A 19412-nucleotide genomic window follows, 5' to 3' on the forward strand; every position below is an offset into this window, starting at 1 on the left:
TTCATGACCTTTTTTTGTTAAATACTGACGATTTCAAAGCACATTCCTTAGGATTTTGCACTGTTGTGTGTTAAACGTTGTTATCACTGCCCCATTAACTGACATATTCAGAATAAACTGTGTAAGATTTATTCCGCAGGGACACAAAATCTCGAATAGTGAGGTTAATAAGGCAGTAATCATCCAATGTTCGCCACGATAGCCTACAAGGGACATTACAAATAGAAAGGCTAGTTTGTATGCAGCTGTTTCATGGAACGTTTAATTATAGACTAAACGTAACATTCACTATTTTTTCTCATTTCGCCAATTGAGGTCCTTGTATGTACCTGGTTTATGGAACGTTTAATTATAGATTTAACGAAACATTCACTTTTTTTCCCTCACATTTCGCCATTTTAGATCTGAGACGCAAATTTTCGGCGTCAAGAAGCTCCACTTTTGACACCAGTGGCCTTCCATAGGCTGAGACGGGGCGCATAGCGCGCGGGGCCCAGTTTGGAACATCTCCATGTGTAGTGCACGCGAGAGTGAGAGGGGAAAGGGGGTAGCACGGTTGCTCTGCTCAAATTTTGATCTACCGTGGAAAGTTCTTTGTGGACTGTCGGTAGATCGAAGAAAGTTTCAAAGTCGTCGAAAAAGGGCAGATATGCAGAATAAGGATTTCTCCTGACTGATCGCTACCCCTACTGTGGTGTGTGTGTGTTGTTTGTGAGGAGGGGGTAGTGCGTTGTGCACACCGTTTTTGTGTCTGTGATACAGGGGACTTCCAAACCCCCTTCCTTGCTCCACACCGGAGTATGGCGAAACTTCGGACTCTAGCGCTCAATTTGGGCGACTGCAAAACTTTTGTTATTGTTGCATCTTTACTGATTGGATGTGTTTTGGCAGAAAACACGGTAAGTGAACATTTTTCATTCAAACTTGTACTACTTTTCATTTGCTGATGTTGAAGAAAATCTGCTGAACAAGCGATCTTTTTGTGAGAACGAAAGTGTCGTCTGCTACGCCGTTCCGCTTCCATTGTTTGGCTGCGAAACTTTTGTAACAAGTCTGTGAAGAAGCTTGCGTTTCCCTTTTCAAACAAGACACGTTCGTCGTTAAATTGCAAGGTAAATACTGCCTAACAGCGAAATGTTGCTTTTCTAATTTCGTTCTCGGGCCGAAGATGAGAGGCCTGTGTATGTTCACCGACACTGCTTTGTCGGAAGGCACTTGTCGGAATGGTTTCTTCTGAAAATGACGTCGCTCTCAAGTTTACTTGTGATGGGACGGAGGCAAATTTCAGACATTTTCTTTGATATTTGCAGCAAGCAAACCAGTAAAACACCTGTTCGATTGCATGCACTTAAAATCCGCTGACGTTTCTTTTTTGATGTACCGTTCGTATTGTTTGTTGTGGTCAAACGCCTTTCTGTTGCGTCAAAACTCGTCCAAGTGTGTGCGGGTGCGTACGGAGATATCATGCAATGATGTTTTGTTTTTGTTTTGTATTGTCAATATACATTGATTTTTGTTGTTGTCGATTTTCATCAGAATGTAAATTGCACGCACAAAAAAGGAGAAAACAGGCACAGCTGTCTACTATAGCTCAAATTTAAGAAATTACAGCTGAGGATAGTTCATGCTACTTGACACTGAGTCAGTGGAAGCACTGATCCAGATGAAAATTCTGAGTCAGAAGAATAAGCAGAAATATGTTGATATGATAGTTCTGACGGTACCCGATAGTTCTGATTCTCACTGTTTCTAAAGTTGCACTGATAGTTAAAAAAAAAAAACATAAATAAAGACAGAGTTTACCGTAAAGAACACTATTTTTAAAAAGCATCGGGCAATCATTTATCAAAATTGTAAAAAATAAAATAAAATAGCAAGCACTTCAAACATGTATGTAACACACCTGCAGAAGGAAACTCCGTGAACAGTGTATTAAAAAAGAAGAAAAAGGATTTGGGGGTAGGGCCTACTGGGGTGTTGACTAATCATGATGTGGCGAGAGACACGCCTATGGGGCATTTGGATCAAACCTCTCACTCAGTGCATTTTAGTCATGTTTTAAAGCAAACAGAAATAGTACTTAGTCGCTGTGACATTTTGCCTTTCGCTGTGTACCTTGTACTCCAGACGATGTTATACCGTCACACTGAACTGGAGCACAAGAACAGTGACGGTATTCGTACTGATAGCAAGGGGGCCCTCGCATGTTTGCATACAATGTTGGGCTCAACAAATCAGTCCTAAGTCTTCCTCGAGTAGGGCAGGACTCGACAAAATTGTCCAGTCGGAGATACGAGGGGGAGAGCTGCATTGCACTTGTGATGAATAAGCAGTCTGGCGTGATTCTGGATCAACGCCAAGACAGACACCCTCCACCCCGCCACTCAGACACCCTCCACCCGGCCACTCAGCCGACCTCCACCCCGCCACTCAGCCAACCTACCCAGTTACTCCTCGACCCAGACATTTAACTTTGGAAAATGGCGAGTGGGGATCCGGGTTTTGATGCTTTTGTGTCAATTTTAGACAGCCACGCTCCATCCTCCCCAACCCCACCCCCCCCCCCCACCTCCACCTCCTCCAATGCCCTTTAGTCCCCCCTCCCCCCGCCCCCTTTGCGGTTTGAGTGAGGTGTCCCCTATACCAGGCCCACTACTTTCGTGATGTGTGCGTTTGCAGACTATTTGTTGCCTTGGTGTTTGCCAACGGATTTGGGGGTGGTGGAATGTGGAGACGCAAGGAAGCGCTTTTCCTGGGCTATGTCTGGAACAGTTTCCCCTTTAGACTCATTCTCCGAGAGTGGTGGAGCTGGGAGTCTGAGTCAGGGGTGCTAGGAAATGGGTGGAGCGAATGTTGTACTTGTACACACCTATGTACAACGTTTGCACGTATACACACACGCCGATTTTGGAATTGTATGCAAGTGTAATACTGTTGTTGTATACACAGATTTGTAAAGCAATAACTGAATTGGTGATGTATCCATCTACAAGCGTCTGATTATTGCTAATGGGGTGTCATAGTTATAGCCAATGTGTTAGTTACAAAACATTGGGTGTGCACGTTAAAGATCCCACGATTGACAAAAGGGTCTTTCCTGGCAAAATTGCTTAGGCACAGTTAATAATTGTCTACCATACCCGTGTGACTTGGAATAAGGCCGTGAAAGGTAAATATGCGCCGACATGGCTGCAATCTACTGGCCGTATAAAATTTCATCTCACACGGCATCACTGCAGAGCGCCTAGAACTGTACCCACGGAATATGCGCGATATAAGCCTCATTGATTGATTGATTGATGTCCAAGCAATAAACAAACAAGTTGCGTATGGCGAAATTACTACATTTAGTCAAGCTGTCGAACTCACGGGATGAAACTGAACGCACTGTATTTTTTCACCAAGACAGTACAGCTTCGTCAATCCCCGCGTGAAGGAAATCGCTCACCTCCCACGAGCAAAGTTTTGACTAAATGTTTTAACATAGAGGGGGAATCGAGACAAGGGTCGTGGTGTATGTGTGTGTGTGTGTGTGTGTGTCTCTGTCTGTCTGTGCGTGTGTGTGTGTAGAGCGATTCAGACCAAACTACTGGACCGATCTTTATGAAATTTGACATGAGAGTTCCTGGGAATGATATCCCCGGACGTTTTTTTCGTTTTTTCGATAAATACTTTTGATGACGTCATATCCGGCTTTTTGTAAAAGTTGAGGCGGCACCCTCATTTTTCAATCAAATTGATTGAAATTTTTGTAAAGAAATCTTCGACGAAGGCCGGACTTTGGTATTGCATTTCAGCTTGGTGGCTTAAAAATTAATTAATGACTTTGGTCATTAAAAATCTGAAAATTGTAATAAATTTTTTCTAATATAAAACGATCCAAATTTACGTTCATCTTATTCTACATCATTTCCTGATTCCAAAAACATATAAATATGTTATATTTGGATTAAAAACAAGCTCTGAAAATTAAAAATATAAAAATTATGATCAAATCTAAATTTCCGAAATCGATTTAAAAACAATTTCATCTTATTTCTGGTCGGTTCCTGGTTCCAAAAACATATAGATATGATATGTTTGGATTAAAAACACGCTCAGGAAGTTAAAACGAAGAGAGGTACAGAAAAGCGTGCTATGCAGCACAGCGAAACCACTACCGCGCTGAACAGGCTCGTCAGTTTCACTCCGTTATGCACAAGCGGCGCACTACGGTCATTGTGAAAAAAAATGCAGTGCGTTCAGTTTCATTCTGTGAGTTCCACAGCTTGACTAAATGTAGTAATTTCGCCTTACGCGACTTGTTTTTTTTATAGTCATGAATGATCATCGGCGTCAGTTTACATGCTGCAGAAAATAGACAGTTTGCGAACATCCGCATAAATTATGTAAACTTTGCTTTTAAATGTGAAAGCTTTTTGTGTCGTCTGGAGTAGGCGTTTTTATTTGACCAGGTTAGCTTCAATTGAGGACCCAGACAGACACAGAGAAAGAGACAGGCAGAGAGCCTGAAACACACACACACACACACACGCGCACGCGCACGTGTAAAGACACGCACAGACAGACTAGCAAAGAAAAACATACATGTACATGTATACAAACGTTCTTACACACAGACAGTGACGACATTTACTGACCCATATAATTTCGTGCGTGATTAAAGTTTTATTTTTATTTATAAATCAGTAATCGTGATATAAAAGTCAACGTTTAAGCTCGGACTTGAGTCGGCAGAGTTGAAGTTCACTGAACGAATAGAGCAAATTTTATACCACTGTTTTATACCACAACTGTTGGTAATGGCGTGACCACGGGGAGTCTCCGTTAACAAGGATCCTGGTTGTCAAACCTGTTTCTTTTCTTTTAGCTGAAGTACATCACTACGATTGGCCTACATTTAAATGTCCTTACAAGAGAAGGTAAACTACAAACACACACACAGGTTTCAATGTGCGCGGGGACGCTCGCTCGCATGCATCACACACACACACACACACACACACACAAGCACATACACACGCACGCGCGCACATACATACACAAACACACACACACCGTCGCACGCACATACACACACACACACACACACTCTCTCTCTCTCTCTCTCTCTCTCTCTCTCTCTCTCTCTCTCTTGCGCCCTCACTTAGAACTATTAATACGTACTCACACTCAAAAACGCATTGAAACACACGTGTTTGCATCACAGTCATGTTCTTTTTAACTTAAAGGCGGAAAAAGTTAACGGACGATTAGTTTGGAATCAATGGAATGACATTAACAACAGGCAGTAGACAAGACTGAAATGTCAGAGGTGTCCACACATTCTTCTAAACTTTGCTTGCCACTCTGGTGTGATCCCACCCCTACATACGTTGTCAATTAGAATGGTGTCAGGCGAGAGGGTGAAAAGTGTGTCAGAGCAGTGTCTGGCTATAGTCGTGAGCTTACTTGCAGACATGTGCGAGACAAGTTCCATGCTTACCTAAGCCTCACTGCTTGTTTAGCCTGAAGTGAAAAGTGGGTGTCTGAACATCCCAACCGCGGCCATTCTGATCAGTCATCGCTCAACGGCTATCGCCAGTTATCTCTCTGACCGGACGCTACAGTCCTACGGCGAATCTTAGCAAAATAAGAATACAGAGTTATCTCCCATATGTTTTTCGCGAGCACTGATCTAAATTTGAGATCAGTGTTCGCGAGACGAAAACAAGAGGCGAAGCCTTCAAGGCTCACGTAAGAAATAAACAAACAGTAACACAAACTCAATCACTCCGTCACACATACACACCCACACACACAGTAAGCTTAGGTGACACTGTGCAAGAAAGAGAGACACTAGATCTAGATCTGTCTGTCTGCATGTAGCCTACTTACAGGGACACGACTGCCAAATAGTCTCGGCCCGCTCAAAATAACAATGACCGAGACCACACACACCACGCGAGAGAGAAAGACTACAGGGAGGCATGCCGTCATGATGCATTAATTGACGTCAAACACTTTTGACCGTGACGTAATCTTATGCGAGCTTTATCCATAGTCTTGGATAACCACTCACACATAGACTCGGAAATGTTAAAGTTTCTACCACAGACATACACACGCACAAACACACACACACACGCACAAACGCACAAACGCACAGACAGACAAAGTTACGATCGCATAGGCTACACTTCGTGAGCCAATGATTGCAGATTGGCCGACTTCGACAGTGATCTCCGTTCTGTTCTTCACAGTTATGATAAAGACATCGTTCTAAGGTCAAAACAAGTCGAAATTTTGGGACTGCTGCCGGAAGGAGACCGTAATATATGGTTTCATCACTGTCAACTGGTTACAGAAAAAATCGTCTGCTCCAGTGAGCGCGGAAACCAAACGGTTGATTATCACGTGACACTTTTGCCATATTTAGAGTTGTTTGCACAGTAAATACAGCCGCGAAAAATAGCTCGCTTGAAACTGTCTTACATATCAATTCCTTTGTAATTTAAAAATTACAAAACACCATGAAAAATCATTATCGACGATCGCGAATCTGCTTATATCAATAATACATTACAAAAAGCTCTAAATATGTAAAACAAAAAAATTTAAAAAAATCGGTTTCCTTGCCAGACAAGGAAACTCAAGGCATCCTGTCAGGGAGAGAATGAGCCGAACTCATTTTGACCTGAGGTCAGGATGAACCGCGACAGGCATCTTTTAGTTTTAGTTTAGGCTGTTTCGCGTGGGAACTTGGTTCAAGACGCGAGGTTTTTGGTAGTGTTGCATTCGTGCGCTCTTAAGTTAGGCTTCTGAAATAATCCATAATGATGCTAATCGCCTAAATTCTATGTTTTTCAAGTGTGTTGGAAGCAATCTCTGTACTGTAAACTGAAGTGATCCACTTTTCAACACACTTTTTGTGAACACTGTAGGACATACTGTAGAACTCCACAAATAAATGTAGCACGGATGGTAAACACGAAATAGTGTTTACAATGTGTGCTACTTTTGCAAACTTGTATAATTATATATATATAGTTTTACACACAGTGTTCACAACTGGTTCACAAGTGTGTTCAAACGTGGGACACTTCAGGTTAGAGTCTACACAAAACAAAGCTGAAATTGAAGGCTGGAGAGTCAATGTTGCTGTAATCTGTGCTTTGATTATGAGTAGCGAGATTGTGTGGTTAAGTTCGTTGAAAGCTGACACGGTTTTGGTAGAGCGCGGGGAATCGAGTCGCTTCAAACAAATTGCTTTCCCACCCCCTCCGCCAACCCTCTCTTCTTTCTCCATAACCCTGCATTCAGCTTCGTTTTATTCCTTCCTGGCTCCCCACAGAACACATGTTGAACAACTGTCGCTACTAATCGGATTCACACAGGGCACAAAAAGCCTACAGGGGACCTCACAGCTTCCACCTCACCGAGCAGGTTATATGTTCCAACCACAATTGTGTAGGTTGTACAGACTTACAGCTCCCTCTCCATGCCCCATTTTCATGTATTCCCCTTCCCAGTTTCTGCTGTCAAAGAGCTGTGTTCGCCGCAGATGTCGTTGGTAATATATACTGCGTTGTCATTGTCACAGAGCAGGTTATATGTTCCAACCACAATTGTGTAGGTTGTACAGACTTATAGCTCCCTCTCCATTCCCTTCTGTTGGTATGAGTTCTCTTCCCCCCTTTGCTTATCCCAAGTCTCCCAGTTTCTGCTGTCAAAGAGCTATCTTTGCTTATCCTAAGTCTGCTGTCAAAGAGCTCTGTTCGCCGCAGATGTCGTTAGTAATGGATACTGGGTTGTTACTGTAGAACATTCTGGATCATGTTTCCAGGCCAGATGATGCGATCCTGCAGGATCTAAGGGATGGAAGGCAGAATTATCCAAACTCTTTGATGTAACTGTAAGGATAAGGTTACATTTGAGACGAGTGCTGAACTGTGACTTTATTTGTTTTGAACCTGTCTCTGTTTGCCTCAGAAACTAGAGAAGTCTTAGTGACGAGATATCTCTGGATGTAGCCTGGGTGAGAGTCTCAGTTATCAACACACAGCTGGATGTGTCCATATTATGTCAATGAGTCCATAGTCTGTGACGAAAAAGTGGAAAACGAAACGACAGAACATGTACTAGATGGAAACGAATTAACACTGAAAACAGACGGAGGAATGGACACGCACACACACACGCACACACACACGCAGCGATTAATTGTTCCAGTAATAGCGCATTCTTAAAAAAAATTCTTCACCAATACCGCTAGAACTACTGCTATAGTTGTCAAGTAGGAACACCATGATCATACTAGACAGCAAACAACATAATGATAGCGTATACATGTACGTAATGCCATTCGTCATGGTTGTAGGAATAACAGACAGGCGAATAGTCCTACATGTACTTGAAACTGTAATTTTGGATGTTATTTGTTAATGTCAGAAGAAAACTATTTATCGGTCTTTCGATTGAACCTTAACTCAGGAAAAGAAACAATAGAAGCTTATAACCAAGGCCGAGCCACTACCGTAAGGTAGTGACATTCATAAGATAAATTTATTAGTGCAGTAATTCAATGTGAAGTGCGTCAGTTTGTCAAAGCTTGGGCGAACAGCCAGGTAGACACAGGTATTCGGCACTGTAACCTCTGCTCCCTACAAGAGTAACGGCATGGGTCACCCAGCAGTCAACCTTGTACGACAAGAGTCACCAAGATTTATCCCTGCAAAGAAGGAAAATATTTCTCAAACGTGGGCCGTGACACATGTTGACTGTATACACCCTGGAGTGTAAGAAGTAGTACTACAGTACATGTAGTAGTAGAATTACTGTGTGATACATCGGACCCCCCCCCCCCCCGCCCCCCCTGACCTCCGTTCTGAGACACACACACACACACCCCTCCGATTTAAAGCATATTCCCCTTTTACGGGCTTATTATTTTTATCTCCAGATGTTTTCTTCATTATGTCTGTAAATATATTTTCGTTTCGAGTCTCCTTCCCTTTTGAGACTTTAATTTCACAAAATGTCTGAGCTCTTCAAAGGGGGCGCCACTGTAGCTGGGACAGACACACAACAAAGAAGAAGAAAGAATACACTTTAAAGTGCACTTGAAATAGCTAAGTGCATAGAACAACAACGGTACACCTACACTTGCCGTTTTGAAGGTGCATACGTTACAAGAACAAGACGATTTACTGGGAGGGGGGGATTAAGAAACAGTTTTACATGATTATTACGCTGGCAGGGGCATTAATTTAGTAGCGCACGTCGACCATGCTGATAATGTGTTGTTAACGGGATGTAAAGTGAATCTACTTATGTGTAACAGTGAGTGTCTAAAGAACGCTCCACTCTCAAACTCAAAGACAGGTTGTGTTAATTGAGTGCACTAAGCGAAGCCTACAACCATTGAGCGGACAGGTATTTGTTTAAAATGAGGCAGCCCTGTGGAATTACGTGATTTGTATGTTTAAAATGAGGCAGCCCTGTGGAATTACGTGATTTGTATGTTTAAAATGAGGCAGCCCTGTGGAATTACGTGATTTGTATGTTTAAAATGAGGCAGCCCTGTGGAATTACGTGATTTGTATGTTTAAAATGAGGCAGCCCTGTGCAATTACGTGATTTGTATGTTTAAAATGAGGCAGCCCTGTGGAATTACGTGATTTGTATGTTTAAAATGAGGCAGCCCTGTGGAATTACGTGATTTGTATGTTTAAAATGAGGCAGCCCTGTGGAATTACGTGATTTGTATGTTTAAAATGAGGCAGCCCTGTGCAATTACGTGATTTGTATGTGTCACCAAGAGCGTGCCAAGAAGATACAACCACAATGCAAAACACTTTGAAGCGGAAATAACGAGGCTTCAAGATAAAATTAACTTTTGAAGACAAGATAGCTTCGCTGAAGTACATTGTAGACGATTACATGAGGTAAAGAGTTAACGGAAGACGATTACATTTTTAGGAAAGAGAGTCGTTAAATTGAATTTTTCATTTTTAAGTCGACATGTATAGTAGTCGATCACGAACAAATGTGTCAGACAATACTGGCAAGGCAAGGAAAGGCAAGCCAAGCCAAGCCAAGGCAAGGTAAGGCAAAATACTAGCAGTATATTATATCAAAGAAACACTCAGACTGAAAACCAGCAGCACACGACCAATATAAAATTAGCGCCATTACTGTCACACAAACCCCTTCACCCAACAGATCCAGCATTGTACGACCGCGGGGTGGTGGTCACTCAGGACTCAACACTGGATCATTAATATGTCAGTGAGTTGATACACTGTCCTTTATCAACTCAGGTCCTGTTTGGACAACAGCGCGGCGGTAGCGGTCAAGTGATGACAACCTCGTTTCTGTACAGTGGCAACCCCCGTTTACGACCTCCAAAAATCTGAGAAAATCAGGTCTTAAGAAAGGAGGGAGTGTTAAAATGGGGGTAAATTTACAGAGGATATTAATAGGAAATCCAGAAAAATAAGGTCTTAAAGGGGAGGAAGTCTTAAATTGGGGGTCTTAAAAGGGGGTCCCACTGTATGCAGTCATGTGTTCTTGCGAGATGGACACGACGCATCTCTTGTCTTATGTTTGCCGTTACACTGTAGTCACCGGCGTTTCGCTTTCATCTTATCCAAGCTACTCTTGATAGTGATTATTTATAATTTGCGGCAGCTCGGCTTGACTGATACAGTCACCGGTAGAGATTATTGCTTGTACAGATTCGTGTAGGAATGCAGGGGTTTAGGCAGCAGAACACTTACGGTTTCTGTTGGTTTAAACAATCTTTATTCATATTTCAATCAATCAATGACGCTTATATCGCGCATATTCCGTGGGTACAGTTCTAGGCGCTCTGCAGTGATGCCGTGTGAGATGAAATTTTATACGGCCAGTAGATTGCAGCCATGTCGGCGCATATTTACCTTTCACGGCCTTATTCCAAGTCACACGGGTATGGTAGACAATTATTAACTGTGCCTAAGCAATTTTGCCAGGAAAGACCCTTTTGTCAATCGTGGGATCTTTAACGTGCAAACCCAATGTAGTATACACGGGGGGTGGTTCGGACACCGAAGAGAGTCTGCACACAAAGTTGACTCTGTGAAATAAATTTCCGCCGAACCTGGGATCGAACTCGCGCTGACAGCGGCCAACTGAATACAAATCCAGCGCGCTACCAACTGAGCTATATCCCCGCCCCATATTTACATTTTCAGGAAATGTACATCGACATAGGGTGAAAACAACAACCAGCCTACGGCTTATGGTGGTGTCTTCAAACAAATGTACAAGAAGAACACGGCAGACAGTCAAGCCCTTACACAGTAAATAACAAGTCGCGTAAGGCGAAAATACAATATTTAGTCAAGTAGCTGTCGAACTCACAGAATGAAACTGAACGCAATGCCATTTTACTCGTAGCATCGTCAGGCCACCGCTCATGGCAAAGGCAGTGAAATTGACAAGAAGAGCGGGGTAGTAGTTGCGCTAAGAAGGATAGCACGCTTTTCTGTACCTCTCTTTGTTTTAACTTTCTGAGCGTGTTTTTAATCCAAACATATCATATCTATATGTTTTTGAGTCACTTGAGAAAAAGTGACTCTATGTAATCGGTCAGTGTTAGTCTGTCCGGCCGGCCGTCCGGCCGGCCGTCCGTAGACACCACCTTAACGTTGGACTTTTCTCGGAAACTATCAAAGCGATCGGGCTCATATTTTGTTTAGTCGTGACCTCCAATGACCTCTACACTTTAACGATGGTTTCGTTGACCTTTGACCTTTTTCAAGGTCACAGGTCAGCGTCAAAGGAAAAATTAGACATTTTATATCTTTGACAAAGTTCATCGGATGTGATTGAAACTTTGTAGGATTATTCTTTACATCAAAGTATTTACATCTGTAGCCTTTTACGAACGTTATCAGAAAAACAAGGGAGATAACTAGCCTTTTCTGTTCGGCAACACACAACTTAACGTTGGGCTTTTCTCGGAAACTATAAAAGTGACCGGGCTCAAATTTTATGTGAACGTGACTCATTGTGTTGTGAATAGCAATTTCTTCCTGTCCATCTGATGCCTCATATAATATTCAGAACTGCGAAAGTGACTCGATCGAGCGTTTGCTCTTCTTGTTGGAATCAGAAACCGACAAGGAATAAGATGAAAGTGTTTTTAAATTGATTTGGACAATTTAATTTTGATAATAATTTTTATATATTTAATTTTCAGAGCTTGTTTTTAATCCGAATATAACATATTTATATGTTTTTGGAATCAGCAAATGATGGAGAATAAGATAAACGTAAATTTGGATCGTTTTATAAATTTTTATTTTTTTTTACAATTTTCCGATTTTTAATGACCAAAGTCATTAATTAATTTTTAAGCCACCAAGCTGAAATGCAATACCGAACCCCGGGCTTCGTCGAAGAATACTTGACCAAAATTTAAACCAATTTTGTTGAAAAATGAGGGCGTGACAGTGCCGCCTCAACTTTCACGAAAAGCCGGATATGACGTCATCAAAGACATTTATAAAAAAAATGAAAAAAACGTTCGGGGATTTCATACCCAGGAACTCTCATGTCAAATTTCATAAAGATCGGTCCAGTAGTTTAGTCTGAATCGCTCTACACACACACACACACACACACGCACGCACGCACGCACATACACCACGACCCTCGTTTCGATTCCCCCTCGATGTTAAAATATTTAGTCAAAACTTGACTAAATATAAAAACAATCCGTAAACTTTACTCAAGATATTTTACGGTTTCTGTTGCGTGAGAAGCCGGGATGGAGATTATAACAGATCCACTTTTTGTTTCCTAATCCAGAATTATAGCACAATTTATAATATATAGTTATAGCAGACATATTTTGAAGAGAGATGATGGAAAAAAAACTGTGGAAAAAAACCACAAACAGGTCTGCGTTACTGTCAACTTATCGTGCCGAGAACGAATGCTAAAAGCATCAACATACTTCTAAACTGTCCTCCGCATTGTTAGACTTGTGTGTTTTTCTTTGATTTTAATGTTGTATTAAGCCTACATCGAAGATTTCGCTTTTGGTCTTTGTAGAGGCTATTATTCAGTGCACGTCAGACACGAACGGTGTTCCGAGACTTATCGCGAACTGCTGACACAGCCGACACCAAATAGGCCATTACAACATCGCAAACCCCCTGTAGTCAAAATGCCAGACCGTTCTCAAGACTAGCTCTGTGATTGTAGGCGTGGCGTGGGCGACTTATCTGCTGATAAAAAAAGGTTCGTTTTGCCTTTTGCAGGCAGTAATTGTCAGAGTAGTCCTTCGTTGTTGAGAAATTACTTCAACTTCCTATTCCGCACGATGAAGACATTCTGCGTTTCCCACCGGCAAGGGGTGTTTCTTCTGATAAGAAAAGTTGTTGATAAGGGATATTGTTTACGCTGCAGTGTTAACTTGTTTTCTATTGCCAGTACGGCATCGCTAGCTGCTCGTTTGGAAAAGCATGTTTTTAGTGAAACAGAGTTTAAACAAAGAAATTTACGACGAAGAGGCCGGTATAAATTTATATTCTAAATCTGTCTCGACTGAGCTTCAGTAATGTATGCTGCATGCAAAACTCCGTGAACTTTTTTTTTGCAGATAGTTTTCTTTCTGTAAAACCCTGAATGACAGCGGCTGATAGTAAACTCATTGTCCAAAAACGAAGGTATACACGTTTCTTGCATAACCGGCATTGTGTAGCGGTTCCTGGTTGGATGTTTGTGTTGATGAGCAGGCTTATGACAATATGAGTACATGTATCTATTTTATCTAAACGTTATTCACAACTGAGAGTGATGCTGACATTAGTAGAATATTAACCGACTTCGTTTTCATTTCACGCAGAATTACTTTAGACTGTACCTTACGCACTACAGCCTTGACATATATATTGCAAAACTGTATCGATTTTTGGGATAACGAAAATACAAAAAAGTCTACTTTTCTGTTTCTGCTTGGCAGACGATGAAGTCGCAACTGTGTACACGCATGCATCGTGATGTGTAGTTCACAAACTGTGATGGTACACACTCATGTATGATGGGTTGATGGGTTAAGCAGAACGACTCCCCTCTGGTTGTAATGCCAAGGCAAACACGCCACCATCATCACCGGGGTGCTAGATAATTATAGTCGCTACTGGGGCTTCATCATAAAAACAACCTTTGTTTGAAGACTTTCCCTTGAGTAGTGGAAACACAGGCGGGAATTTGCGCACAGACATTTTCAAGCTTCTGTAATGCCTGTGGGCGAAGTCGACTATTCGAAGTATACTTCGAGAAGCTGGCCGCACGAAGCTTTAGCACTGAGTTTTCGGTAAATAGACTTCGCGAAGTCGACATGGGGCTCAATTAAAAACCGCCTTAAAACTTTGTACAGCTAGTTTGTGATCTTGCTGAGTTTGGCAACTGTTGTTGTCGCTGTTATGAAATGCCTTGAAGTTCAGTTAAAATAAAGTATTCCCTCTTCGCACCAAACTCTATGGGAGCAGACAAGACCTGGAAGCCACGACGTCATTCGTCTCGCAGACTAACCTGATGGTGTGACGGCGAACGCAAGAAGTAGAAGAAAATAAAGTATTATTATTATTTTTGGCAAATGAGATCAAGGTTAATAGCATACTCATTTGGAACAGTTGAACACGAAGAATATACGAATCAAGGAGCAAACCACTGCCGTTATCGTACATTTTGGGGTTAAGTTATAAACGGTTATGAAAGAATGCGAGGGTTGTGTGTTGTTGGTTGTTTTTTCTAAAAAAACATTTTTGATGTGGTGTTTTTTCTTGAATCCATGCACGGTCACCTGAAATGACTGAGTAGGAAAATGGACAATGCTTTACACGTTATGCTTTGCAAGTGTCCTCAATGGCACGTACAAATCCTGTTAGCATTTTATACACGTTACATTGGAACTAGCTGAAATCAAACACCGTGTAAGCTAGCGGAATCAGCTTAAGAGACTTTTCCCAGCTGCGAAATGTTGAAAAACGCTCCTTTTAAGAATTACTCCGCCAAGCGTGTAATGATTCCAACAATTATCGTTTTCCCTGACGTAGTTCTCTCCCTATACCCTTTGGCGGAAGGGAATCACGTCTGCGCACCCAAACGATCAACGCTCAGATTGGCCTGCCTCAGTGTAAGGTGTTCGTCTATAAACCACTGTCAGACTATTAAATTAGGTCAGTGCACTGGTCGCAGCAGTGCTCGGGGCTCCCAGACTCGATGACACAAAAGCAGGGGGCGCTCCTTTTGCCCTTCGTGACCGCAACGACTTTTTGTCGACAAGTCGTCGGTGTTGGCAGGGGGTCAAAAAGACACATTATGAGGTCGTTAACGGGAAGAGTAGGCAGGGGGGAAACACGCCTTTACATAGAAGGCAACAACACAGCTTGGAAAGTTTGGCGTCGTGTGTAGTAAATAAGGGAAGGCAAGACAAGACAGTGAGAGAGTGGTAAGAACTGAGACTGTCGATCTCGATGAACGCTCGGTGGCTCTTCAGAGAGTGTGGAGCTGTCAGATGCTATAATTTTTATTTTATTTTTTCTAATTTTGTTTTATCAAGCGTTCACCGAGCTCGACAGGCCTAAGTTCCTACCACTCCCTCACTAAACGCTCGGTTAAAAAGAAGAAAAATAAAGAAGAAAAAAAGAACAAGAAGAAAAAACCAGCATTTGACAGCTCCACACTCTCTGAAGAGCCACCGAGCTGATTTAGGATACTAGGCTCTGGGTGCTGGGTCTGGAAAGCAAGTTATACCGTCCTGCTTTACGATGCCCTGTTCACGGTACGATGGTACCCACTCTAATTTATTTTCTCAGAGCTGCTGAGTGTAGGAGGCAAACACTTGTTACTAGACATTGTAGGTTCTGTTGTAAGATATGTCTATATATATATATAATATATACTAGATGAATACCCGCTTCGCCGGGTACGGCTGCGCCGGGAAGAAGTCGAGCCGAATACCCGGCTGTGCCGGGGACCCGGCTATGCCGGGTGTACGCCGGCTTTGCCGGCGCACCGCACGGAGGAAGGGAGATAAACGCGACTGAAAACACTGGAGAAGATAAGGAAGAGTTACTGGGAATGGATTCAGAGAAAAACCAAAATCGGTTCAGCGCTGCGCGCTGAGAGCACGTGTTGAAATATCTCATCGATGAGGTTGTGTCCGGGGTGTAGCTGAATACGGTCTCCAAGTTTGAAAAAGATCCACCGAGAACTTTGGCCGTGCATCGCGGACACACACACACACACACACACACACACACACACACACACACACACACACACACACACACACACACACACACACAGACAGTCGTATATATATAGATGTGTGTGTGTGTGTGTGTGTGTGTGTGTGTGTGTGTGTGTGTGTGTGTGTGTGTGTGTGAGTTTATTTTGAAGACAAAATTGAATATAAAATCTTCGCGTATAGTTTTGCTTCTTCATGGCAACATGCAACATCTCAGAAAATATTACCAGCACAAAAATAAAACGCAAAACCTCGGATAAACAGAGTTTACAATTTAAACAATCTGTGTTGAAGATAGGAACGTGCGCTGTATTGACGTATCTGCCTGACATTCACACACTTAATTATGCACTCACTGATACAGGTATTTGTATTTTAACTTACATGTGTATCTATATCTCACCCCCGTCCAACAACATACTTTGAATTCCATGGTACAATTTCAAAGCATGTGGTATGAGCAGTAAAACGAGCTTTGCATTGAGTATTATAACGTAGTGATGAAGTTATGTGCACCCTTCTTTTCCTCCGTTTAAAGATTGTAGCTGAAATAATGTGAACTTCATCATTTCCTTCTCTACATTGAATGAATTTAAAATTAGGTCATCGTTCTCATTCAGCTGGGCCCTCACTTCTTATGTCAGGTGACAGACGGGCGTGAATGTCAATGGGAAATATTTTAGCGTGTGTATGCGAACTCTCATTCGTTATTCATATGAAGTGCACCGTTAAACATCGCTTTGCTATGGCTGTGTGGGCAATATCCCGAGTTTTTAAAACATTCTTTTTATAGCACATTATTGACGCACAGCGGAACCCCCTTTTAAGTCCAACAAAAATAGGAGAAAACTATGCAGGTCTTAAAAAGGAGAACGTCTTAAAATAGGGGTAAATTTGCAGAGGTTATGAACAAGAAAATCTGGAAAAGCAAGCTCTAAAAACAGGGACAATCTTTACGAAAGAGTAAATTTACGGAGGTTATGAGCAGAAAATAGAATGAAAAAACAAGTTCTTAAGAGTGGGGTAAAGTCTTTAAAAGGGGTTTATTATCTATACGGACTTTCTGAACAGAAAATATAAACAAGCAAGCTCTTATGATAAGTAAAACGGGGGAAGTCTTAACATTAAATTTAAAGACGTTATGAACAGAACACCTGAAAAAAAACCAACACGAAAAATATCTGAAAAAGCAAAGGAAAGTTTTAATCGATGGTAGTCTTCTTCTGCGTTCATGGGCTGAAACTCCTACGAACATTCTTGTTTTTTGCACGAGTGGGATTTGGCGTGTATGACTGTTTGTACCCCGCCATTTAGGCAGCCACATGCCGCTTTCGGGGATGGGGGATCTCTCAAGAAGAGTTCCACATGTACTCTGTTCGCTTGCACCATTATTTCTTTTTTTGTCTAGGCCGGGGGAGAACGTGCAGTATGTAGATATTGCAGCACCGTTGATGCTGCCTGCACCATTATTTCTTTTTTTGTGTCTAGGCCGGGGGAGAACGTGCAGTATGTAGATATTGCAGCACCGTTGATGCTTTGCACCATTATTTCTTTTTTTGTGTCTAGGCCGGGGGAGAACGTGCAGTATGTAGATATTGCAGCACCGTTGATGCTTTGCACCATTATTTCTTTTTTTGTCTAGGCCGGGGGAGAACGTGCAGTATGTAGATATTGCAGCACCGTTGATGCTGCCTGCACCATTATTTTTTTGTTTGTTGTCTAGGCCGGTTGAGAAAGTGCAGTATGCAGATATCGCAGCACCGTTGATGCTGCCTGCACCATTATTTCTTTTTTTGTGTCTAGGCCGGGGGAGAACGTGCAGTATGTAGATATTGCAGCACCGTTGATGCTGCTTGCACCATTATTTCTTTTGTGTCTAGGCCGGGGGAGAAAGTGCAGTATGTAGATATTGCAGCACCGTTGATGCTTTGCACCATTATTTCTTTTTTTGTGTCTAGGCCGGGGGAGAAAGTGCAGTATGTAGATATTGCAGCACCGTTGATGCTGCTTGCACCATTATTTCTTTTGTGTCTAGGCCGGGGGAGAAAGTGCAGTATGTAGATATTGCAGCACCGTTGATGCTTTGCACCATTATTTCTTTTTTTGTGTCTAGGCCGGGGGAGAAAGTGCAGTATGTAGATATTGCAGCACCGTTGATGCTGCTTGCACCATTATTTCTTTTGTGTCTAGGCCGGGGGAGAAAGTGCAGTATGTAGATATTGCAGCACCGTTGATGCTTTGCACCATTATTTCTTTTTTTGTGTCTAGGCCGGGGGAGAAAGTGCAGTATGTAGATATTGCAGCACCGTTGATGCTTTGCACCATTATTTCTTTTTTTGTGTCTAGGCCGGGGGAGAAAGTGCAGTATGTAGATATTGCAGCACCGTTGATGCTTTGCACTATTATTTCTTTTTTTGTCTGGGCCGGTTGAGAAAGTGCAGTATGTAGATATTGCAGCACCGTTGATGCTTTGCACCATTATTTCTTTTTTTGTCTAGGCCGGGGGAGAAAGTGCAGTATGTAGATATTGCAGCACCGTTGATGCTGCCTGCACCTTCTGGAAAGACTTTATCAAGCTGACTGTGCCACGACATTTGTACAGCTTTCTCACCCCACTTTAGCTGAGAGTTTAGCACTTCCGAAAACTTTTGCCGGCAGGAGGTTGCAATGTTGGTTTTCTGGATGGGGCTTTATTTTTTGTTGTTGCGTATGTGTGTTTCTTGTTGATCCTTTGCATGGCATGTACCACTGTTGAACATTACAGCTCTGAACATTCGGTAAATCCCGAGTTATGGTTGCGGAGTGAAAATTAAACAACCGCAGTTGTCTTAGAATTGGCTTGAGTTGTATAATTGTATAATTTATAGACCCTTGTTCTTGTTCTCGGCTCCTATAGCTAGCATCATACAATTTTCAAGGCGCGAAGTACGCCCGATCTCAAGATTATATTGTTATCGCTGTAAATGTATACACGCACTGATAAAAATGGCATCATCATCATCATCATCATCATCATCATCATCATCATCATCATCATCATAATCATCATCATCATCATCATCACCCTCTTCTTCCTCCTCTTTCTCCTCTTCCTCCTCCTCCTCCTACTCCTACTCATCATCAT

At 42.2% G+C, this 19412-nt stretch overlaps 1 protein-coding gene across 10 annotated transcripts in view; it reads left to right on the forward strand.

The window, feature by feature from the left end:
* Nucleotides 1-529: 529 nt before the first annotated feature.
* The window catches only part of LOC138978661 (basement membrane-specific heparan sulfate proteoglycan core protein-like), a 307598-nt gene continuing 288715 nt past the window's right edge, over nt 530-19412 (forward strand). For all 10 annotated transcript variants that reach the window (XM_070351439.1, XM_070351441.1, XM_070351449.1 and 7 more), the window contains exon 1: nt 530-899. In XM_070351439.1, the coding sequence (XP_070207540.1) occupies nt 801-899 (99 nt within the window). In that variant the 5' untranslated portion in view covers nt 530-800. The remainder of the gene's footprint in view (nt 900-19412) is intronic.

Source organism: Littorina saxatilis, linkage group LG10 (assembly GCF_037325665.1).
Source record: "Littorina saxatilis isolate snail1 linkage group LG10, US_GU_Lsax_2.0, whole genome shotgun sequence".
In the NCBI taxonomy this organism is placed as follows: Eukaryota; Metazoa; Mollusca; class Gastropoda; order Littorinimorpha; family Littorinidae; genus Littorina; species Littorina saxatilis.